General features: G+C 52.8%; 2 protein-coding genes and 1 long non-coding RNA gene across 14 annotated transcripts; 2 read left to right on the top strand and 1 right to left on the bottom strand.

The window, feature by feature from the left end:
* The first annotated feature begins 5,009 nt into the window (after positions 1-5,009).
* LOC128626442 (patr class I histocompatibility antigen, A-2 alpha chain-like) lies at positions 5,010-9,189 on the top strand. Of its 2 annotated transcripts, none has more exons than XM_053658940.1 (5): positions 5,010-5,274; positions 5,424-5,699; positions 6,213-6,488; positions 6,586-6,690; positions 7,459-9,189. In XM_053658940.1, exons 1-5 carry the CDS (start codon positions 5,037-5,039, stop codon positions 7,461-7,463), a joined length of 900 nt encoding a protein of 299 aa, XP_053514915.1. In that variant the 5' UTR covers positions 5,010-5,036; the 3' UTR covers positions 7,464-9,189. The 2 variants fall into 2 exon arrangements, with proteins under 2 accessions (XP_053514915.1, XP_053514910.1); XM_053658935.1 differs by having other exon boundaries at positions 7,111-9,189.
* A 5,638-nt stretch (positions 9,190-14,827) lies between these two features.
* On the bottom strand, positions 14,828-21,949 carry LOC128626443 (uncharacterized). Of its 2 annotated transcripts, none has more exons than XR_008390418.1 (4): positions 21,370-21,949; positions 16,209-16,553; positions 15,843-15,948; positions 14,828-15,027 (listed from the first exon to the last, which is right to left on the bottom strand). It is a non-coding gene; the product is annotated as an uncharacterized LOC128626443 (long non-coding RNA). The 2 variants fall into 2 exon arrangements; XR_008390419.1 differs by having other exon boundaries at positions 14,828-14,976.
* On the top strand, positions 15,454-23,451 carry LOC119035307 (patr class I histocompatibility antigen, A-2 alpha chain-like). Of its 10 annotated transcripts, none has more exons than XM_037126617.2 (8): positions 15,454-15,553; positions 15,801-16,070; positions 16,224-16,499; positions 17,017-17,292; positions 17,394-17,498; positions 17,927-17,959; positions 18,071-18,094; positions 18,288-18,815. In XM_037126617.2, the coding sequence occupies exons 1-8, from the start codon at positions 15,484-15,486 to the stop codon at positions 18,356-18,358; spliced, it is 1,125 nt and encodes a 374-aa protein (XP_036982512.2). In that variant the 5' UTR covers positions 15,454-15,483; the 3' UTR covers positions 18,359-18,815. The 10 variants fall into 10 exon arrangements, with proteins under 10 accessions (XP_036982512.2, XP_036982515.2, XP_036982511.2 ...); XM_037126620.2 differs by having other exon boundaries at positions 18,280-18,815; XM_037126616.2 differs by having other exon boundaries at positions 18,071-18,118.
* Positions 23,452-23,455: the final 4 nt, after the last annotated feature.

Below are 23,455 nucleotides of genomic sequence, written 5' to 3'. Positions count from 1 at the left end.
TCCACATCGTGAAAATCTCCAAATGCTTGCTCTCTGTAATGATTCCCCTGATTGATTTCTGGAGCAAATAACAGAACCAAAATTTCCTAATTTAAACATATAAAAGAATTTATATATGTGGGTGATTGGGGGGCTCATTTCATTTCAGGAAAAGCCACAGAACAGACCTGAGGCGGTGAACAGGGAGCTGGGGGACCAGAACCCACAGGACGATCAGCCCCGGGTCACACGGGATGACCAGTGTGGTTGCCTCAGGTCTCCCAGTGCATAAGGCTGCCTGCCACACGGGCCTCCCCTGAGCTGCTCAGGTTACTACGTGGCCCCTTTCCTTCCACAAGCCCCCCTTTTCATCATAAACCAGTCAAAGTGTGCATTGCGAACCAGCTCTTTGGGTAGGTAGGTGGCCCCATGGTGGGAGGAAGGCTCACTCCCCCGCCGTCTCAGAGTCGGCATCTGTCTTGCTGAACAGGGCGGACCCCTGGGAATGAGCCAGACCACAATCCCAGAAAGCACTGAAGCTCCAACTATTATTATTCAGAGAAGGCGGGGAACAGGAGGCAGCCAGAGCCTTCGGGCCCTTGTTTGTGAATGTTATGGATCATTTCCAGTTTTCCAGCTGCCGTGACCTGAGTCTTTTTGCAGCTGGTCCTAAGTTCTGTTTTTCTGCCTCTTAGTCTAACATTTACGCATCGGGGACAGGAGTAATTTTACTAAACCCGCAACACTGATTAGCAACAGAAAACATCTAATAATAGACAAGAAAGCATCTGAGGGGAACAGGTGTCCCAGCCACCAAAACCCTGTGCATGTATCATCAACAGTTTTATTAGCCTAATAATGTCTTCCCTCCCTGGCTCACTGTCCTTCCTACCTTGTATGTTATGGTTGTCTGGACAACTATAGTAGCAGGAGTGTTTGTAGTGGACTGCTCTGCCTGATTTTAGGAATTGTATCTCTACCCCTCTGGCTGAAGGTGAGTGACGACCTCTGGAATTCCAGCCACAGGAGACAAAGCCTGTCTCTGGTAGCAAACCCTGCCTCAGTTCCTCTCCCTGCCCCCACAGCTTGGTCAGAAGTCAGTGATGGGTAAGACCCCTCACAGTGGGGGGCAACCTCAGCCAGACTCGATCACCTGGGAGGCCTTCATAGAAGGACTCAGGGGACTGCAACAAAGAGCAATGGGCTCTCACCCCCCGGCTTTGTCAAAGCCCGAGTCCCCATGTCCTCTGGGAGAAGCACTTCCTGGCTCTAATCCCCTTAAACCTGAATACCTGATGGGGAGAGGTGCAGCTCCTTGCCTGGCCAGAACATGCCCTGGGAAAAATCTGGCACCACAAAGACTTACTGATTAACCTGTGAAATCTGCTCTGAAAAGTGCTTTCACTCATATGATAAGGGTCCGAGAGGAAATGAGTTTGTCTCCCAAAGTTTCTGCAACTCTCTCGAGACTCATCAGTTAGAACCCTCAGAACTCTTTGAAATGTTAGCTACTGTTTGATCCTTGCCACCCTGTATTCCCGTATTACAATGCAATAAAAGGCTATGGAAGAAGGCGCTGGGACCTTTTTCTCCTCCAAGAAACTGGCCGCTGCTGGCCTTTGTCTCCCCAGAGAAACTGGCCACAGCCCACTCCTCCATCCCCCAAACAGATCTCATCTTGTCTCGGCCATATTTACTCATTCATGCGTGTCCGTTGCACCAGGGGGACATCAGGAAAGAAGTCGCCCCCACAAGTGCTACTATTTCGAGATTCAGAAGCTCTAATTTTCCTTCTGGCCACTACGTTGCCATAGAAATGACCTCATGGGAAGGATCAGGTTCACTTTCCCAATAGATTGGACTTCCGGTATCGACAATGCCATAGGTTTTATTAACCTCGGGCAAAGTTATTTCACCTACAATTTTAGTGTTACACAACTTTCCAGTACTATTTCACATAAAGATGGTGTTATCACAATGAAGATCACTTACTATAGCAGAATTCTCTGCCCCTCCCAACACAAACATCCCTTTTCCATACACCAGACACTGTTATTTGTTGGAGAAGAAATAACACGCCCAGACTGTACTTCGTATAAATTGGAGGCATGACCGTCACCTTCTCAACTTTTATGATTAGACAGGGAGATGGGCCCCCATTGTTTATTTTAATAAATTGGGCCCACTTACTTCCCATAGGAAGTATCGCATGTTGGCGAGGATGGTCCCTATGCCAGCTGTTGAATACTCAGAATCTGAGCGTAGGACCTCATTGATGTGCCTGGGCTTTTAACACACTATGTTGTAGCTTGCCTTGCCCACCCCACTTCTCCAAAATCCAGGGGGACCATATGAGTCCCATGACTGTCTGGCCTGGGCTCCTGCTCCCACCCCAGTGACCACGGTTTCGTGGCTACTTCCGACCTCGTCTCCATCAGCAGGGACAACAGGCCTGTGGAGTTCGGGTGCAGGCAGGTCCCACTGCTGGGCCTGGGCCTGGGTTTCCACAGTCTGTCGAGTCTGTTCGTCCACGGAGCTCAGGCCTCATTGTCCTTTTGTGCTGCTTCCCACCCCGTTCCTGCTTCTAGAACAGCAGTCAGTCCCTCTGCAGGACCCACTTTAGGTAAAGGGTCTTTTCTACTGAATGACCTTCACTGACTGCAAGTTCAGCTTGTCCCAGAACACCAAGGCCAGCCCCTAACCCTCCAAGTCCCCCCTTCTATTTCCTTTAGAGGGCGGGTGGGGGTGGGTCCTCCAGGGATGTTGTCGCCATTGGGCAGCCAGGGCCAGGGAGCAGCTGGGGTGCACTGAATGGACCCAGACATGTGGACTTTCCCATCCACAGTTAAGTGGACGGAAGTCACCCCCAAATGAACTAGGGTTTCAGTGTCCCAAAGGGCTTCCCGCAAGTGTCCAGGAGACAGAGGACAGGATACAGGTTACAGGGGTATTTACAGATACAGCTGCCCACCAAGTCATAACGATAATTTTTGAAATAAGGAGCCATTGATTTTTTTCTTTTTTCACAAACATCCAGCCACAGGCACATGCCTGGTGAGTCCGAGGGCCACACACACTGTGACAGACAGGGCAGGTGGCTGCAAGCCTTTCCACCACAACCAGGTATTTTTCTTGGCTCTTCATCAGCCATTGCTGTAGTTACACAACACTCAAGTAAGTGGGTCCAATGTGATCCCAGCAGGTGAATTACCAGGGATGTGTTCTTGGAGGAATTTCCCCCAGATGGGTTCTTAGGACAGACTGATTGAGGAAAAAAATGTCCCAAAGCTTATACTGATAGTAGGAGAGGCCCAATGTGTGGGCAACAAAGCATTAACTTCATTATCCTAACTGATCATTAGAATATCACTGTCCAGCCCTGGCTGGTGTAGCTCAGTGGATTGAGCACAGGCCTGTGAAGCAAAGGGTCACCAGTTTGATTCCCAGTCAGGGCACATGCCTGGGTTGCAGGCCAGGTCCTCAGCAGGGGACACATGAGAGGCAACCACACATTCATGTTCTCTCCCACTCTTTCTCCTTCCTTTCCCCTCTCTCCAAAAATAAAGAAGTAAAACTACTTAAAAAACAGAATATGATTGTCCAGTAGGTGGGAAGGATGAGCAGGTACCAAAGATACGTTTCCCCCTTTTTGTTGCATATTCCCTTTTCTTTTTCCTTAGCTGTCCACTGAAACTGTAAAAGATCATTTTTTATTGATTTAATAGTATTTGGTGTCCATTTCTGGGTCTGGATAATGTGTCAATTCAATGCCACCTCCCTAGCTGCAGCGCAAGCAAAATGAACTTCCTTTCCCTTCCATGGTGGCAGCTTTAGAATGCCCCAGAATGTTGATGATGGCCCAATGTTTGGGGTCCTGTGTGGCATCTAATAATCCTGCAACCACTTTTGCATGTCTTTGTGCACTGCCCTGAGGAAGTGAGGACTCCCCATCATCCCACAGTCCCCCACTTCCCTATGATCCCACAGTCCCGGCTGCACCCGACTCTCAGTGTGAACATTGGCCACCGGATCTTTGTCCACGTGACAAGCCCGAGTTAGAGCAGTCAGTTCAGCGTGCTGGGCAGATTTCATTTCCAGTCCTTGAGCATTCTCAGTCATGTCCAATACGGAAGTTACTGCATGTCCCCCTCAGTGAGGTCTCTGGTCATCTCTCAGATAAGATCCCTCTGTATCCAAATTAAAGCAGCGGTATTATAGGAGTTTCCTGTAAATCACTCCTAGGAACCAGTAGGTGGTCAGTCAGCACAACACAACTGTCCTCATGGTGTAAAGGGGGTAACAGTTGTAGGATTAAGGTGGTCACACTGAATTAAAGTGATATCGGGGTGCAGAGAGCACGGCACTTACTTCCTAAGAAGCCAAATGGACGTACAGAGACGAGTTGAATGGGATGAGGGGACAGTAAAGAGTCAACGGAATGAGGGGGATAAATAGTTAAAGGAACGCCCTTAACGTCTCTGTTCTGTTTTGGAAACCCGGCTACAGGAGCTCACTCACAGGGAGCAGGAGTTCTCCATCTTTACCAAACACCCAGGATAGAGCCAGGCCAGGACCCTTGCTGACGCAGCTGGAGTCCTCACTCCCATAGGATGTGCGGACGCAGACAAGCCCATCGGCGTCTCCCTGCCTCCGGTGACCAGGTCTCCTCCACCAGAAGGTTTGGTGGATCTCGGTCATGGAGCCCCGAGCCCTCCTCCTCCTGCTGTCCGGGACCCTGACCCTGACCCTGACCCAGAAATGGACGGGTGAGTGCGGGGTAGGGAGGGAAAGGCCTCTGCAGAGCAGGAGCCAGGGGGCCGGCGGAGGCGCAGACCCGGGGACTGTGCTCCACCAGCACGGCAGGCCTAGACCCCAGACCTCCCCCACTCCCACCTCAGCCACGCCCCCCATTTTCCCAGCTCACTCCTCCCCAGCACCCGCCACGTTTCAGTGTCCCAGGCGCCCAGCTCCCACCCCCCCCCCACACACACACAGCGAACCCAGGACCTGTGTCCCCCACCCCAGGCCCCCACACCCTGGGATACTGCAGCACCGCCATGTACGTACCCCACGGCGAGAAGAACCGCTACACCGTCGTCATCTACCTGGACGACACCGAGATCCTGCGGTTCCACAGCGACGCCGCCAGTGCCAGACTGGAGCCGAGGGCGGCCTGGATGGAGCAGGAGGGCGCAGGGTTTTGGGAGGAACAGACGCGGGAAATAAGGCACAACGAACAGCGGAGCAAAGCAAACCTGAACAAGCTGCGCGCCCACTACAACCAGAGCCAGGACGGTGAGCCACGTGCGCCCGGGGCTCGGGGATGAATCCATCCCCACGGACGGGCCAGAGTCGAGTCTCAGGGTCCTAGCATTCCCCTGATGCAGCTGCGAGGTGGGGCAGGGCGGGGCCAAGTGGATGGTGCTGACCTTGGGCGGGGTCAGGGTCTCACACCCTCCAGGAAATGACCGGCTGCGTCGTGGGGTCGGACGGGCGCTTCCTCCACGGGTTCAGTCAGTTCGCCTACGACGGCACCGAATTCCTCTCCCTGGACGAGGACCTGCGCTCCTGGACCGCCACGGCCACGGCGCCCCAGATCGCCTGGCGCGAGTTGGTGCTGGTCCCTGATGCGGACGTCAGGAGATTCTTCCTGCAAGACATCTGCGTGCGCCGCCTCCACCGCCTCCTGGAGAAGGGGAAGGACACGCTGCTCCGAGCAGGTTCGGGGCACGGCCTCCCCGAGTAGAGGGGATCTGTCGGCAGGGAAATTTTCCTACAAGGAGAGGAGGAAAATAGACCGGTATCAGAATCCTCCTCCTGGTCTCAAGAGGGAAGAGCCCCCCAGGTTTCCTTATTTTAGAACTCTGTAAATGTAACTACTCCTTAACTGTTAAGGGGTTGAAATTACATTTGGCCCTTTGAAGGCAACTGGGAGGCTGATGTGACCCTCACGAAAATGAGTTTTACACCCTGCAGCACCTGGTACACCAGGAACTCCCCCTGGTTCTGGGGCTGAGACTCTGGAAGCTGGACTCCAGCTTTTGTGACTCATTCTGCCTCCACCTGAGTCTCATTCTCACCTTAGAGACCTGGACACTCCAACTCTAGGTTCTCTCCCTGATTCTGGAACTTTCCAGGAAATAAGGCCCTGTCCAGGCTGCTGTCTGGGTGGTGCCATGCTGGAGTGTCCCATGACCATGCAGAGTTCCTGAATTTTGTCATCCTCCCCTCAGACCCTCCAAAGACACACGTGACCCACCACCCCATCTCTGACCATGAGGTCACCCTGAGGTGCTGGGCCCTGGGCTTCTACCCTGCTGACATCACCCTGACCTGGCAGCGTGAAGGGCAGAACCTGACCCAGGACATGGAGCTTGTGGAGACCAGGCCTGCAGGGGACGGAACCTTCCAGAAGTGGGCAGCTGTGGTCGTGCCCCCTGGAGAGGAGCAGAGATACACATGCCATGTGCAGCACCAGGGGCTGCCTGAGCCCCTGACCCTGAGATGGGGTGAGGAGGGGGTGTGGACACAGAGCCTCTCCTCAGGGTGTCCCTGAGCAGGGTCAGGACTCAGGCCTGAGGTTGACCTCTCACCTTCCCCTCACAGAGCCCCCTCCTCAGACCACCATGACCATAGTGGGCATCGCTGCTGCCCTGGGTCTCCTTGGAGCTGTGGCTGCTGGAGCTGTGATGTGGAGGAGGAAGTGCTCAGGTGGGCAAGGGGTGGGGCTGAGTTCCCTGTCCCCTTGGGGGGTCAAGCCCAGGTGGAAGTGTGCTCTGCCTGGTTAATGGTCATGGTGTCCCCACACGGGTGCTTGTCCATATGGAGCCTGTTTCCTAACACTGACCCTTTAGTGGGGTCCATGGGAAAGTGAAGGACCTATCATTTAAAAGATGGGGACTGATTCCCAGCTGCCAGAGGTCAGAGTGTAGGATCTGTGCTATGGACACACGTCCAGGTGGGTGGTTGGCCAAGTCCCCACACATGTTACTTTCCCTAAGTTTCCTGATCCTACCTTGATGTTCAGTCACAGTTCTGGAAATTTCCTTGTGCTACAGGAGTGTGGGCCTCCTTTAGGGTCACGGGACCCAGCCTCCCCCCTGACTTCTCACAGAACATTTTCTCCCACAGGCAGAGGCAGGGAGAGATGCACTCAGGCTGCTTGTAAGTCTGGGTGTTGGGGAAGTGACGTCTGGGACCCTTGGGAGAGGGTGGGCTGGATTCTGAGGGGGCTCCTCCACCCCGTAACTCTGCTGTGTGTCTTCCCCAGGCAGTGACAGTGCCCAGGGCCCTGGTGTGTCTCTCACAGCTCCTAAGGGTGAGACCCTGAGGCAGGATGTGGGCGGGTATTTGAACTGAGGGGCACAGCTGGGTTTTGGGGATTCTTAAAGTAGGACATTCTGAGCCTGTGGTGGGATGTGGGAGTTGTGACACTTCTGAGACTGACCTGAATTTGTTCATGACAACTTTCTTTCCCAGTGTGACAGAGCTGCCTTGTCCAGGTTTGGTGCTAAAACAGTCACTGCAGCCTCCCCTTGGGACTTTAAGGGTCCCTGACTACAGTTTCTGCAACAAGTATCTGAACACGTCTGCATTAAATAAATTTAACTCTATATTTATATATACGAATTAAACAGAAGTGATTTAGATTAAAAGCTCCAAAGTGTATCGTTTCCAGCAAATATTATTCTATGTACACCTTCATCCCATTTGTTAAGCTGTTAATTTAAACTCACAAACTTACCATGAGGTGTGCAGACAACCCAGGAGGGACAGACTGTCTGCCACGGACAAGGGGACCACACGGCTCCCCAGTGATGTTCCTTGTGACCACCTGTGTTCCATTGGCACTTAAGGGTTTCTTCCCACGCATCCGAATGCGACCATTTGGAGCCTCCAGTTTTGGCTGGTTGAGTCCCTGATTCTAACCAAGTGCATATTTATTGCCTAGGAGTCGTCCCAAGCTTTCAGGCCCTCCTCATGTAGACCTCAGGGCTGTCTGTGTGGGGTACAGAGAGCTGACCAATCAGAAGGTGAGGACACCTGCTTAAAGCAGGAAGTGTCCCAGCATCCACTGTCCTTAATCCACTGCAGACACTGCTCTCATTCTGCAGATGCTGAGTCCTGGAAGGTCATGGCCAAGGAGCCCCCATGACCTTAGTGGCTTCCTCTGAGAGTTCGTCCTCAAGGGAGAGCCCTTGGGCCACAGGGTCAGTCTGGCTACTGGACTGAGAACAGAATCAGGAGACCAGGGACCAGCGAGGCAGGAGGGAAAGGTGTGGGGAAGCTCCCAGGGTTCCAGGCTGCAGGTGCTGGGTGTTCTGATGGGGCTGTGAGTGGTGGAAACAGTGGGAAGGGACTGGACACTGAATGCATTTGGAAGATGGATTTCCCAGCATTTCCTAGTGATTCAATCTGGGCTGTGGGGAAGGAGTCAAGGAGGGCACCCCACGTTTGTGCTGTGTCAGCAGAAAGATGGGGTTATATCAGCAGAGACGAGGAAGATACTGGCAGGAGTATGTGTGGGGGAGGGATGAGCATTTCAAGGGTTCAGCTGAAGAGAAGGTCAAGGTGAGACGTCTGTTATGAGCACCAGTGAGGAGTCAGGTTGGACAGATGAGTGTGGGGACCTTGAGGAGAAATGTCTGGGCTGGAGACATAGGGGAAGAGGTGATGCTACAAAAATGACATTTAAAACCATGAGGGTGGATGAGGCCACCAAGGGAGCCAGGACTGTGGAAGATTAAAGAACAAGGACGGGACACTGCACCTCCCTGTCCTGACCGTGGGGACATTCATTCTGGTGACCCACTCACGGGGGTGACAGTCAGGTATCCCTGTCAAACAGTCACCGTTTGGTGTTTTTCATTCATCAGTAATTTACAGGGAGACGTTCTGAGATTGTCCTGCTGTGCCCTCACCAATTCTACACTCACTCTGCTTAGTCCCTCTCATAACTTCCACCCAAGTCAGCGAAAATATGGTGGTTGTCCCGTGTCAGCCCTGGACACTTATGAGTGGGGTGTAGAGTACAGCAGGGGAAAGTAGGAAGTGATATTGTTGTGACTACATATGGTGTCTGATGGGTACTAGACTTTTCAGGGAGATTGCTTAATAAGTTATATAAATGTATAATCACGGAGTTCCATGGCTGAAAGTAACACAACATTGTATGTCAACCGTAGTTAAAAAATAAAAAATCTCATGGACACGGACAATGGTGTGGTAATTGGGGTGGAGGTTGTATGGGTGGTTGGGGGGGGATAAAGGCTGGTGGAACAAAAAAATGAAAGAAAAAGGTGAAAAATATCGTGAGTTGAAAAATAATTTGGACTTCATACCCAACATTTTGACAGCAGCAATGGGCAGAAATTTATGTATTTTGTAACCAGCCCACAAGCCATCCTGGTCTCAGCCGGATTTGGGTTCACACAATTCAGTGGTGAGATCGGGCCCAGGTTGGGGAAATGACTTAAATGCACATTTAAATGTTTTCTTTTTCTGGGGAAGGCGAGGTCGTTCGTGTGTCATACGATATGAGAGGTACAGCATTTTCTCTACCACGCGGGAAAGTCAAGCGAAAGATTGAGAAAGGGGCTCTCAGTTCCACATCGTGAAAATCTCCAAATGCTTGCTCTCTGTAATGATTCCCCTGATTGATTTCTGGAGCAAATAACAGAACCAAAATTTCCTAATTTAAACATATAAAAGAATTTATATGTGGGTTATTGGGGGGCTCATTTCATTTCAGGAAAAGCCACAGAACAGACCTGAGGCCGTGAACAGGGAGCTGGGGGACCAGAACCCACAGGACGATCAGCCCCGGGTCACACGGGATGACCAGTGTGGTTGCCTCAGGTCTCCGAGTGCGAGTGCCTAAGGCTGCCTGCCACACAGGCCTCCCCTGAGCTTCTCAGGTTACTACGTGGCCCCTTTCCTTCCACAAGCCCCCCTTTTCATCATAAACCAGTCAAAGCGTGCATTGCGAACCAGCCCTTTGGGTGGGTAGGTGGCCCCATGGTGGGAGGAAGGCTCACTCCCCCGCCGTGTCAGAGTCGGCATCTGTCTTGCTGAACCGGGCGGACCCCTGGGAATGAGCCAGACCACAACCCCAGAAAGCACTGAAGCTCCAACTATTATTCAGAGAAGGCGGGGAACAGGAGGCAGCCAGAGCCTTCGGGCCCTTGTTTGTGAATGTTCTGGATCATTTCCAGTTTTCGAGCTGCCGTGACCTGAGTCTTTTTGCAGCTGGTCCTAAGTTCTGTTTTTCTGCCTCTTAGTCTAACATTTACGCATCGGGGACAGGAGTAACTCTACTAAACCCGCAACACTGATTAGCAACAGAAAACGTCTAATAATAGACAAGAAAGCATCTGAGGGGAACAGGTGTCCCAGCCACCAAAACCCTGTGCATGTATCATCAACAGTTTTATTAACCTAATAATGTCTTCCCTCCCTGGCTCACTGTCCTTCCTACCTTGTATGTTATGGTTGTCTGGACAACTATAGTAGCAGGAGTGTTTGTAGTACACAACTCTGCCTGATTTTAGGAATTGTATCTCTACTCCTGTGGCTAAGAGTGAGTGACGACCTCTGGAATTCCAGCCACAGGAGACAAAGCCTGTCTCTGGTAGCAAACCCTGCCTCAGTTCCTCTCCCTGCCCCCACAGCTTGGTCAGAAGTCAGTGATGGGTAAGACCCCTCACAGCGGGGGGCAACCTAAGCCAGACTCCATCACCTGGGAGGCCTTCATGGAAGGACTCGGGTGGCTGCAACAGGAAGCAATGGACTCTTGCCCCCTGGCTTTGACATAGCCGAGTCCCCAAGTTCTCTGGGAGAAGCGCTTCCTGGCTCTAATCCCCTTAACCCGAAATACCTGTTGGGGAGAGGTGCAGCTCCTTGCCTGGCCAGAGCGTGCCCTGGGGAAAAATCTGGCACCACAAAGACTTCCTGATAAACCTGTGAAATCTGCTCTGCTAAGAGTGCTTTCATTCATATGATAAGGGTCTGATAGGAAATGAGTATGTCTCCCAAAGTTTCTGCAACTCTCTCCCTGACAGACATTCACTCAGACTAAAACCCTCAGAACTCTTTGAAATGTTAGCTACTGTTTGATCCTTGCCACCCTGTATTCCCGTATTACAACGCAATAAAAGGCTATGGAAGAGGGCGCTGGGGCCTTTTTCTCCTTGTCTCCCCAGAGAAACTGGCCACAGCCCACTCCTCCATCCCCCAAACAGATCTCATCTTGTCTCGGCCATATTTACTCATTCACGCGTGTCCGTTGCACTGGGGGGGGGGACCTCAAGAAAGAAGTCTCCCCCACAAGTGCTACTATTTCGAGATTCAGAAGCTCTAATTTTCCTTCTGGCCACTACGTTGCCATAGAAATGACCTCATGGGAAGGATCAGGTTCACTTTCCCAATAGGTTGGACTTCCGGTATCGACAATGCCATAGATTTTATTAACCTCGGGCAAAGTTATTTCGCCTACAATTTTAGTGTTACACAACTTTCCAGTACTATTTCACATAAAGATGGTGTTATCACAATGAAGATCACTTAGTATAGCGGAATTCTCTGCCCCTCCCAACACAAACATCCCTTTTCCATACACCAGACACTGTTATTTGTTGGAGAAGAAATAACACGCCCAGACTGTACTTCGTATAAATTGGAGGCATGACCGTCACCTTCTCAACTTTTATGATTAGACAGGGAGATGGGCCCCCATTGTTTATTTTAATAAATTGGGCCCACTTACTTCCCATAGGAAGTATCGCATGTTGGCGAGGATGGTCCCTATGCCAGCTGTTGAATACTCAGAATCTGAGCGTAGGACCTCACCAACGTGCCTGGGCTTTTAACACACTATGTTGTAGCTTGCCTTGCCCATCCCACTTCTCCAAAATCCAGGGGGACCATATGAGTCCCATGACTGTCTGGCCTGGGCTCCTGCTCCCACCCCACTGACCACGGTTTCATGGCTACTTCCGACCCCGTCTCCATCAGCAGGGACAACAGGCCTGTGGAGTTCGGGTGCAGGCAGGTCCCACTGCTGGGCCTGGGCCTGGGTTTCCACAGTCTGTCGAGTCTGTTTGGCCACGGAGCTCAGGCCTCATTGTCCTTCTGTGCTGCTTCCCACCCTGTTCCTGCTTCTGGAACAGCAGTCGGTCCCTCTGCAGGACCCACTTTAGGTAAAGGGTCTTTTCTAATGAATGACCTTCTTCACTGACCGCAAGTTCAGCTTGTCCCAGAACGCCAAGGCCAGCCCCTAACCCTCCAAGTCCCCCCTTCTATTTCCTTTAGAGGGCGGGTGGGGGTGGGTCCACCAGGGATGTTGTCGCCATTGGGCAGCCAGGGCCAGGGAGCAGCTGGGGTGCACTGAATGGACCCAGACATGTGGACTTTCCCATCCACAGTTAAGTGGACGGAAGTCACCCCAAAATGAACTAGGGTTTCAGTGTCCCATAGGGCTTCCCACAAGTGTCCAGGAGACAGAGGACAGGATACAGGTTACAGGGCTATTTACAGATACAGCTGCCCACCAAGTCATAACGATAATTTTTGAAATAAGGAGCCATTGATTTTTTTCTTTTTTCACAAACATCCAGCCACAGGCACATGCCTGGTGAGTCCTAGGGCCACACACAGTGTGACAGACAGGGCAGGTGGCTGCAAGCCTTTCCACCACAACCAGGTATTTTTCTTGGCTCTTCATCAGCCATTGCTGTAGTTACACAACACTCAACTAGGTGGGTCCAATGTGATTCCAGCAGGTGAGTTATCAGGGATGTGTTCTTGGAGGAATTTCCCCTGGATGGGTTCTTTAGGACAGACTGATTGAGGAAAAAAATGTACCAAACCTTATACTGATAGTAGGAGAGGCCCAATGTGTGGGCAACAAAGCATTAACTTCATTATCCTAACTGATCATTAGAATATCACTGTCCAGCCCTGGCTGGTGTAGCTCAGTTGATTGAGCACAGGCCTGTGAAGCAAAGGGTCGCCAGTTTGATTCCCAGTCAGGGCACATGCCTGGGTTGCAGGCCAGGTCCTCAGTAGGGGACACATGAGAGGCAGCCACACATTCATGTTCTCTCCCACTCTTTCTCCTTCCCTTCCCCTCTCTCTAAGAATAAAGACGTAAAACTATTTAAAAAACAGAATATGATTGTCCAGTAGGTGGGAATGTTGACAGGTACCAAAGATACGTTTTCCACATCTAGGAAGGAAGGGGTCTGGGTGGACGGGTACTGTTTCCATCAGGAAGCCACGAGGAGGATAATAACAATACAAATCCATCTTATGCACATTCAGTCAACAGCAGCATCAATTTGTGAGCCTGTAGGCCCCGTTGCTGTGTTGGGACAGCTGTCTGCCTGCCTGGTTGGTGGCTTCTTGTCCTTGAAAAGTCCTTGATCTCTACTGTGGATGGAGGCAAGTGTCAGGGAAGGGGCAGATCTCCGTGCACTGTCAGGAGTCTTCTCTAAATGAGACGTGGGAACCCAGGAGTTAACTCCTCTGAGCTCAGCTGCACGTGGGTTAGTTAGTAGCACCTGGTAAGGTCCCTCCAATGAGGCTGGAGAGAGTCCTTGATTTGATGTCTCGTCCAACAGACCAAGTGTCCTGGTTGTAAGCCATCATCTTTGAAACCTATGACTCCCAGGAGTGGTTAATAAGCCCCTGACACTGATGTAGAAAGTCCCCTTTCAGCAAAATTGGTCCATGTGCCCCTTCTCCAGATGCACAAGGAAGCCAGAGACCAGTCCCAAAGGAGAAGGTTCACGTTACCAAAGGGCGTGGCCCTCAGGCTGAGTTGCACTCTAGAGAGAGCTTCTGTCCAGGGCAGAGTGAAGGCTTCTGAAGTTCTCTCCAGTTGAATTTTGATGTCCCATTGGAGCATCCCCCAGTCCGGGGGGAGGGGGGAGGGGCACATGAAAATGCTGCAGAAGGGGCCAAAGGTTCCAGACAGATTTTGTGACCTGCCCAGTGAAATTAGTCTTCAGTCATTGTGTAACTCAGATGGATTCCCCTCTGAGTTATTCTTTCTAACGAGAACTAGCAAACATTGAGGCTGTGACTCTCCTTCAAAGCAACACCTCAACCCAGTGAGGAAACACACAAGTCATCACTCATGTACATTTGCATCCCTGACACGGTGACATTGGATAAAATGCCAACCTCACCTGGACCCACAGGGAGCAGGAAATGTCCTTGGGACCCAGGGAGTGGGTTCCTGAGCTGCACTGTGGACAGACAGGACAGCTGCTGTACTCCTCATGAGCCACAGCAGGAGAAGGTCTCCAGTGACAGTGTTCACTCCATGAAATCACCTTTCCAAGGCCCCAGTGTGGTGGGTCCTGTACAGGTTCAAGTGCAGGGAGTTGGGCCCCTTCAGGTGAGATGGGTCCTGATTGGGTCCCAGCCACATCTCTCTGTCTGGGCCAATGTTTCCCCCTTTGTGTTGCATATTCCCTTTTCTTTTTCCTTAGCTCTCCACTGAAACTGTAAAAGATAATCCTTTATTGATTTAATAGAATTCGGTGTACATTTCTGGGTCAGGATAATGTCTCAGTTCAATGCCACCTCCCTAGCTGCAGCACAGGCAAAATGAACTTCCTTTCCCTTCCATGGTGGCAGCTTTAGAATGCCCCGGAATGTTGATGATGGCCCATTGTTTGTGGTCCTGTGTGGCATCTAATAATCCTGCAACCACTTTTGCATGTCTTTGTGCACTGCCCTGAGGAAGTGAGGAGGCCTCACCCACTTCCCCATCATCCCACAGTCCCGGATGCACCAGGCACACAGGACTCTCAGTGTAAACATTGGCGACTGGATCTTTGTCCAGGGGACAAGCCCAAGTTAGAGCAGTCAGTTCAGCGTGCTGGGCAGATTTCATTTCCAGTCGATGAGCATTCTCAGTTATGTCCACCACAGAAGTTACTGCATGTCCCCCTCAGTGATGTCCCTGGTCATCTCTCAGATAAGATCCCTCTATAACCAAATTAAAGCAGCGGCATCATAGGAGTTTCCTGTAAATCACTCCTGGGAACCAGTAGGTGGTCAGTCAGCACCACACAACTGTCCTCATGGTGTAAAGGGGGTAACAGTTGCAGGATTAAGGTGGTCACACTGAATTAAAGTGATATCCGGGTGCAGAGAGCACGAGTCTTACTTCCTAAGAAGCCAAACGGACGCACAGAGACGAGTTGAATGGGATGAGGGGACAGTAAAGAGTCAACGGAATGAGGAGGAAAAATAGTTAAAGGAACGCCCTTAACGTCTCTGTTCTGTTTTGGAAACCCGGCTACAGGAGCTCACTCACAGGGAGCAGGAGTTCTGCAAGTTTGCCAAACGCTCCGGACAGAGCCACGCCAGGACCCTTGCTGACGCAGCTGGAGTCCTCACTCCCATTGGATGTGCGGACGCAGACAAGCCCATCGGCGTCTCCGTGCGTCCGGTGAGCAGGACTCCTCCACCCACGTTTGGTGGATCGCCGTCATGGGGCCCCGAGCCCTGCTCCTCCTGCTGTCCGGGACCCTGGCCCTGACCCTGACCCAGAACTGGACGGGTGAGTGCGGGGTAGGGAGGGAAAGGCCTCTGCAGAGCAGGAGCCAGGGGGCCGGCGGAGGCGCAGACCCGGGGACTGTGCTCCAGCAGCACCGCCCGCCCACACCCCAGAGCTCCCCCACTCCTGCTTTAGCCACGCCCCCCCATTTTCCCGCTCAGTCGTCTCCAGCACCCGCCACGTTTCAGTCTCCCAGGCGCCCAGCTCCCACCCGCCCCACAGCGAACCCAGGACCTGCTTCCCCCCCCAGGCCCCCACACCCTGGGATATTGCAGCACCGCCATGTACGTACCCCTCGGCGAGAAGAACCGCTACACCGTCGTCATCTACCTGGACGACACGGAGATCCTGCGGTTCCATAGTGACGCCTCCAGTTCCAGACTGGAGCCGAGGGTGCCCTGGATGGAGCAGGAGGGCGCAGGGTTTTGGGAGGAACAGATGCAGGAAATAAGGCACAATGAACAGAGGAGCAGAGTGACCCTGAACAAGCTGCAGGTCTACTACAACCAGAGCGAGGACGGTGAGCCATGTGTGCCCGGGGCTCGGGGATGAACCCATCCCTACGGACGGGCCTGAGTCGCCCCAGTCGCAGGGTCCTAGCATTCCCCTGATGCTGCTGCGAGGTGGGGCCGGGCGGGGCCAAGTGGGTGGTGCTGACCTTGGGGGGCGTCAGGGTCTCACACCCTCCAGGAAATGACCGGCTGCCTCGTCGGGTTGGACGGGCGCTTCCTCCACGGGTTCAGTCAGTTCGCCTACGACGGCACCGAATTCCTCTCCCTGCATGAGGACCTGCGCTCCTGGACCACCACAGCCATGGCGCCCCAGATCACCTGGCGCGAGTTGGTGCTGCTCCCTGATGCGGACGTCAGGAGATTCTTCCTGCAGGACACCTGCGTGCGCCGCCTCCACCGCCTCCTGGAGAAGGGGAAGGACACGCTGCTCCGAGCAGGTTCGGGGCACGGCCTCCCCGAGTAGAGGGGATCTGTCGGCAGGGGAAATTTTCCTACAAGGAGAGGAGGAAAATAGACCAGTATCAGAATCCTCCTCCTGGTCTCAAGAGGGAAGAGTCCTCCAGGTTCCCTTATTTTAGAATCGTATAAATGTAACTACTTCTTAACTGTTAAGGGGTTGAAATTACATTTGGCCCTTTGAAGGCAACTGAGAGGCTGATGTGACCCTCACGAAAATGAGTTTTACACCCTGCAGCACCTGGTACACCAGGAACTCCCCCCTGGTTCTGGGGCTGAGACTCTCTGGAAGCTGGACTCCAGCTTTTGTGACTCATTCTGCCTCCACCTGAGTCTCATTCTCAACTTAGACACTTGGACACTCCAACTCTAGGTTCTCTCCCTAATTCTGGAACTTTCCAGGAAATAAGGCCCTGTCCAGGCTGCTGTCTGGGTGGTGCCATGCTGGAGGGTCCCATGACCATGCAAAGTCTCTGAATTTTGTCATCCTCCCCTCAGACCCTCCAAAGACACACGTGACCCACCACCCCATCTCTGACCATGAGGTCACCCTGAGGTGCTGGGCCCTGGGCTTCTACCCTGCGGACATCACCCTGACCTGGCAGCGTGAAGGGCAAGACCTGACCCAGGACATGGAGCTGGTGGAGACCAGGCCTGCAGGGGACGGGACCTTCCAGAAGTGGGCAGCTGTGGCCGTGCCCCCTGGAGAGGAGCAGAGATACACGTGCCATGTGCAGCACCAGGGGCTGCCTGAGCCCCTGACCCTGAGATGGGGTGAGGAGGGGGTGTGGGCACAGAGCCTCTCTCTCCTCAGGGTGTCCCTGAGCAGGGTCAGGACTCAGGCCGGAGGTTGACCTCTCACCTTTCCCTCTCAGACCCCCCTCCTCAGACCACCATGACCATAGTGGGCATCGCTGCTGCCCTGGGTCTCCTTGGAGCTGTGGCTGCTGCAGCTGTGATGTGGAGGAGGAAGTGCTCAGGTGGGCAAGGGGTGGGGCTGAGTTCCCTGTCCCCCTGGGGGTCAAGCCCAGGTGGAAGTGTGCTCTGCCTGGTTACTGGGCATCGTGTCCCCACACAGGTACTTGTCCATCTGGGGCCTGTTTCCTAACACTGACTCTTTAGTGAGGTCCCTGGGAAAGTGAAGGACCTATCATTTGAGGGTTCTAGCAATAGGGACTGTTTCCCAGCTGCCAGAGGTCAGAGTGTAGGATCTGTGCTATGGACAGACGTCCAGGTGGGTGGTTGGCCAAGTCCCCACACATGTTACTTTCCCTAAGTTTCCTGATCCTACCTCGATGTTCAGTCACAGTTCTGGAAATTTCCTTGTGCTCCAGGAGTATGGGGCTCCTTTAGGGTCACGGGACCCAGCCTTTCCCCTGACTTCTCACAGAACATTTTCTTCCCACAGGCAGAGGCAGGGAGAGATGCACTCAGGCTGCTTGTAAGTCTGGGTGTTGGGGAGGTGACGTCTGGGACCCTTGGGAGAGTGTGGGCTGGAGTCTGTGAGGGCGGCTTCCCCCACCCCATAACTCTGCTGTTGTGTCTTCCCCAGACAGTGACAGTGCCCAGGACTCAGGTGTGTCTCTCACAGCTCCTAAGGGTGAGACCCTGAGCTCAGGAAGTGGGAGACATTGGGACCGAGGGACACAAATAGGTTTTGGGGATTGTCAGAGTGGGACAATCTGAGCCTGTGGTGGGATGTGGGGGAATGTGACACTTCTGAGACTGACCAGAGTTTGTTCATGACAACTTTCTTCCTAGGGTGACAGAGCTGCTTTCTATGGGACTTGGTGCTAAAACGGTCACTGCAGCCTCCCCTTGGGACTTTAAGGATCCCTGACTGCTGTTCCTGCAACTGGCATCAGAACTTGTCTGCATTCTTATCAGCACAGTGAGGAGCTGGTGCCAAGGCCACCCTCCCCACAGGGACCTGTGTCCTCTCCCCAGGGGACTGTCATGTCCTAGCAGAGCTGGGGTGAGGCATCCCCATCCTGGTCATTCCTAGTCTGGGGCGTCTTTGTTGCTATTTTGTCCTTGCCACTTCAGGAGAACCTTGTCCCAGCAGGACCTGGGATCCCAGGGACTCGGGCATTCACCTGGGCCTTGTGGTGGCTCCAGGACTGTGCTCAGTGAGGGCTTCATGAGGCCCCGTCAGCCTGGGCTCAGGCCTGGGTCTGGCCCTCAGCCCCTGTTTGGGGTATTTTATTGTTTTTTTTCTTTTTGTACATGTTATGTATTCTTGTTTTCTTGTATTCTTCTATTCTTGTTTTCTTATTAAATTATTGCAATGTTTTTATTAAATTATTGGGGGGTGTTCTTATTCAATGTATTGGGGTGCACTGGTTAACAGGTTCCTGTAGGTTTCAAGTGCACATTTCTACGACACAGGGTCTGTACATTTCACTGTGTGCCCACCACCCAAAGTCAAACCATCTTCCCTCACCAGGTATGAGGCCCCTCCTCCCCCAACCCCCTTCCCTCTGGGAACCACCACCCTGCTGTCTGTGTCCCTGAGTTTTAGGTTTATGTCCCATGTATGAGTGAAATCCTGTAGTTCTTAGCATTTTCTTTTTTTTTTTTTCAGAGTGTATTTATTTACTTTTAGAGAGCAAGGAAGAGAAGGAGAAAGAGAGGGAGCAAAACATGGATGTGTGAAATAAACATCAAGATAGGGGCTAATCGGGGAGGTGGCCCCACACCCAGGCCTGTGCCCTAACTGAGAACTGACCTGGAGCCTTTTCAGTTTGTGGGAGAACACCCATCCCACTTAGCTACACTGACCACCTTCCATCAAAAACAAGAAAACAATATCATCCCAGCCCACTAGCTCCGTTGGAGTGTTGTCCTGCACCTCAACAGGCCATGTGTGCAGTTCCCGGTCAGGACGCACACCTGAGTTGGAGTAGGGAGCCCCACCGGTCAGGGCACCTTGGGGTGCAACTGAGCGATGTTTCTCCGTGATACCAGCCTTTCTCACTCACTTCCACTTCATCTCTCTCTAAAATCAAGGGAAAAAATGTCCTCTGGTGAGAATTGAAACAAAAAATACAGAGAATCAGCTGATGATTACAGTGTTTTGCCATGTATAACATGCACCAACATTTTTGGCCCAAACATTCAGGAAAAAAAAATTCATTTTAATTTTTAATATAATTTATTATTTGTATTTAGATGCCTGGGGTTTTTGTATGATAAAGGAATTTGAATATTATTTTGGATAGTATGGTATTATATTGCATGTGGATATCATTAGTGCTTTCCCGAGTTACACTTTTAACACATTCACATAAATGAAAGAATTAAAAACATCTTGCCCCAGCTGGCTGGCTCAGTGGATTGAGTGCGGGCCTGTGGAACCAAAGGATCACCATTGGATTCCCAGTCAGGGCACTTGCCTGGGTTGCAGGTCAGGTCCCCAGTAGGGGACATGCGAGAGGCAACCACACATTGAAGTTTCTCTCCCTTTTTCTCCTTCCCTTCTCCTGATCAGCAACACACATTGAAGTTTCTCTCCCTTTTTCTCCTTCCCTTCTCCTCTCTCTAAAAAATAAATAAAAATATTTTTTAAATGCTCCTCCTGCCTTAGCTGGTGTTGCTCAGTGGATTGAGCACCAGCCAGTGAACCAAAGGGTCACCATTGATTCCCAGTCAAGGAGCCCTTGTCCCAGGTTCCCAGTGAGGGGCGCTGCCAGAGGCAGCCACACATTGATGTTTCCCTCTCCCTTTCCTCTAAAAATAAAATCTTTTTAAAAAATGTTCCCTCTCCATATTTGTGTGATGCTGTATATTTCTTCATATACTGCAACCAAAAATAACATTAAATGCAGAAGCAAATATGAAAATCTAGCGGACTTCTAATTTTACAGACAAGAACTGAGACTCACGAAAATATAAAATGTAAGCAGATCCACTCTTTTCACTACCTCGTTTGGGGAATAGTTATTTTTCATTAAAAAAAAAAAAACATTACTTCTGTTAACATGTCATAGGGTATTATGATTATTCTAAATGAATTAAGAATTTTTCAACTGTCTTATTCCTTGTATGGTAAATATTGATAGCAGTAACCCACACAAACAAAATTGTTTTGGTGGCCGTCCCTATTTTGTAAGACTCTTTAGATATTCTGAAACCAAAATGTTTTGAGAGTCGCTGAACAAACAGCCCGGGGGCCGGGACTCAGGGAGACAGCGGGACAGAGCTCCCCCTGCAGGAGGAGGAGGGGTCGGGGCCCAGTCCCAGGTCGCCAGGCCTGACTCCAAGGTCTGAGTCCTGAGTTTGAGGCGGGACCCTAAGTGCTGGGGGCAGTGCCCTTCGGTTCCGGGCTTTCCCTTCTCCTTGGGGTTTTATTTTCCTTTATCACGACCTACGCCGGGTCTCCGCCTGGATATTCGTGAGGCAACAGCCTGTCTCATGGTGATTGGATGTCCGAGCTCGGAAAAAGCCAATCATCATCCCGGATGCGAATTAAGGGACCTATTCCTCCCCCGACCCGACGGTTGGACAGGGTCCCGGACAGCTGCTCCTGCTGCTCTCGGGGGCCCTGGGCCTGACAGAGACCTGGGCCGCTCAGTGCGGGGTCGGCAGGGAACGGCTTCCGTGGGGCAGGAGCGCGTGCACTTGGCGGGGACGCGGAACCCCGGAAGGGCGCGTCGCCAGCCACCGCAGCCCAATCCCAACAGCAAACCCCCTCCTCGGCCCCGCCCCTGGCCCCGCCCCTCTCAATCTCCGCCCCCTTTGCTGGGCGCGATCCAGTTCAATCCGCCGGACCGCAGACTCAGGCCGGTCGCCCTCTCAGCTCCCAGACCCTCGCACTGTGAGAAAGTTCAACACCGGCGTGTCCGGACCGACCTGCCTCTGAAGAACCGGTACAGCGTCGTCGGCTACGTGGGCGATACCCGGGTCTTGCGGCTCTACAGCGATGCCCCGAGGCCCAGGCTGGAGCCGCGGGTACCGTGGAGGGAGCCTCCGTGAGAGAAGCGGAAGGATCCAGTGAAGTAGGACGAGCAGACGCGGGAAATCAAGCCCAGGAACAGACTGTGCCAGCGAAATCGAACAGGCTGCACGCCCGCTACAGCCAGAGCGAACACGGGGAGCCACCGGCGCCCGGGTTCCAGCTCGATGCACTTCACCACGGACGGGCCGGGGTCGCCCCGAATCTGTGGTTCGGGCTTCACCCCGAGGTTGGGAGACTCGCCCTGCGCCCTTCAGGATTGGAGCTCGCGGGGATTTGACCCCGTTTCGTTCCAGGTTACGTTTTATTCACCTTCACCGCGGGAGGGGACGGACCTGACCTGGGGGCGGAGTCAGTGTCCCAACCCACAAGGAAACGAGTGGCTGCGGCGTAGACGACCATAGGAGGTTCCTCCAAGGAAACGATTCGGTTCGCCTACGATGCACCGCCTACTTGGCCCTAAATGGGTACCCGCTTTCCTAGACTCCGGATCACCTGGGGCAAGTTGGTGCACGTCCCTGACGCGGACCTCAGGAGGGTCTACCTGGAGCAGGCTGAAGGTGCGCCGGCTCCACCTGCTCCTGGAAAGAGGGGAAGAAGACCCCTGCTGCGGCGTGAGCCTTCCCGGAAGAGGGACCTGTCGGCTTGGAGGGGCTTCCTGCGGAGAGGAGGGGCAAAGGGTGCAGTGTCGGATCCCCGCTCCTGCTCAGGAGAGGGAAGAATCTCCAAGTGTCCTCATTCTGCTGACAGCTCACCCGTGGGCCCAGCTTTCTCTGAAGGACAGTAAGGGACCCAGCCTCTCCCTGGAAAGCCCCACAGCACTTCCTTCACACCCCTGCAGCACCTGGTGCACCGGGAGGCTCTCCCTGGTTCTGGGGCTGGGACCTTCTCTGGAGGCCTGACTGGCTTCTCTGAGTCATTCAGCCTCCACCTGAGTCTGTGTCTCCCCTTAGAGACCTGGACACTCTCGTCAGGGTGTCCCTGAGCAGGGTCAGGACTCAGGCCTCAGGTTGGTCTCTCACCTTCCCCTCTCAGAACCCCCTCCTCAGACCACCATCACCATCATGGGCATTGTGGGCATTGCTGCTGCCCTGGGTCTCCTTGGAGCTGTGGCTGCTGGAGCTGTGATGTGGAGGAGGAAGTGCTCAGGTGGGCAAGGGGTGGGGCTGAGTTCCCTGTGCCCCTGGGGGTCAAGTCCAGGTGGAAGTGTGCTCTGCCTCCTTAATGGGCATCGTGTCCCCACACGGGTGCTTGTCCATATGGAGCCTGTTTGCTAACACTGACTGTTTAGTGAGTCCCGTGGGAAAGTGAGGGACACATTTATCACCTGATGGTTCTAGTGGTGGGGACTGATTCCCAGCTGTCAGAAAGTCAGAGGGGAAGGTCCCTGCTGAGGACAGACATCCCCAGGGCAATTGGTCCAGTTCCCACACATGTACTGTCTCTGTATTTCCTAATTCTGCCCCGAGTGTTCAGTCATACTTCTGGAACCTTCCCTGTGCTTTAGGAGTGTGAGGCTCCTTTAGGGTCATGGGATCCACCCTTCCCCTGACCTTTCACAGAGCGTTTTCTTCCCACAGGCAGAAGCAACCAGAGCAACAGTCAGGCTGCCTGTAAGTCTGAGTGTTGGAAGGTGACATCTGGGACCCTTGGGAGAATGTGGGCTAGAGTCTGTGAGGGTGGCTTTCCCACCCAAACTCTGCTGTTGTGTCTTCCCCAGACAGCAACAGTGCCCAGGGGCTTGGTGTGTCTCTACAGCTCCTGGGTGAGACCCTGAGGCAGGATGTGGGCAGGTATTTGAACTGAGGGGCACAGCTGGATTTTGGGGATTCTTAAAGTAGGACATTCTGAGCCTGTGGTGAGATATGGGAGTTGTGCAGACACTTTTTGAGACTGACCTGAATTTGTTCATGACAACTTTTTTTCCAGTATGACAGAGCTGCCTTGTCCAGGTTTGGTGCTAAAACAGTCACTGCAGCCTCC

The sequence above is a fragment of the Artibeus jamaicensis genome, unplaced genomic scaffold (genome assembly GCF_021234435.1).
Source record: "Artibeus jamaicensis isolate MK-2021 breed Jamaican fruit bat unplaced genomic scaffold, CSHL_Jam_final contig_2234, whole genome shotgun sequence".
NCBI lineage: Eukaryota > Metazoa > Chordata > Mammalia > Chiroptera > Phyllostomidae > Artibeus > Artibeus jamaicensis.
This window is presented reverse-complemented; position numbering and strand designations above follow the sequence as displayed.

Bases quoted from the DNA above. Each gene is read 5' to 3' on its own strand.
- LOC128626442 (XM_053658935.1), top strand. From the start codon at position 5,037: ATGTACGTACCCCACGGCGAGAAGAACCGCTACACCGTCGTCATCTAC. The intron at 5,700-6,212 runs GTTCGGGGCACG...TCCTCCCCTCAG, and splicing joins GGACACGCTGCTCCGAGCAG to ACCCTCCAAAGACACACGTG. The intron at 6,489-6,585 runs GTGAGGAGGGGG...TTCCCCTCACAG, and splicing joins GCCCCTGACCCTGAGATGGG to AGCCCCCTCCTCAGACCACC.
- LOC119035307 (XM_037126616.2), top strand. From the start codon at position 15,484: ATGGGGCCCCGAGCCCTGCTCCTCCTGCTGTCCGGGACCCTGGCCCTG. The intron at 16,500-17,016 runs GTTCGGGGCACG...TCCTCCCCTCAG, and splicing joins GGACACGCTGCTCCGAGCAG to ACCCTCCAAAGACACACGTG. The intron at 17,499-17,926 runs GTGGGCAAGGGG...TTCTTCCCACAG, and splicing joins GTGGAGGAGGAAGTGCTCAG to GCAGAGGCAGGGAGAGATGC.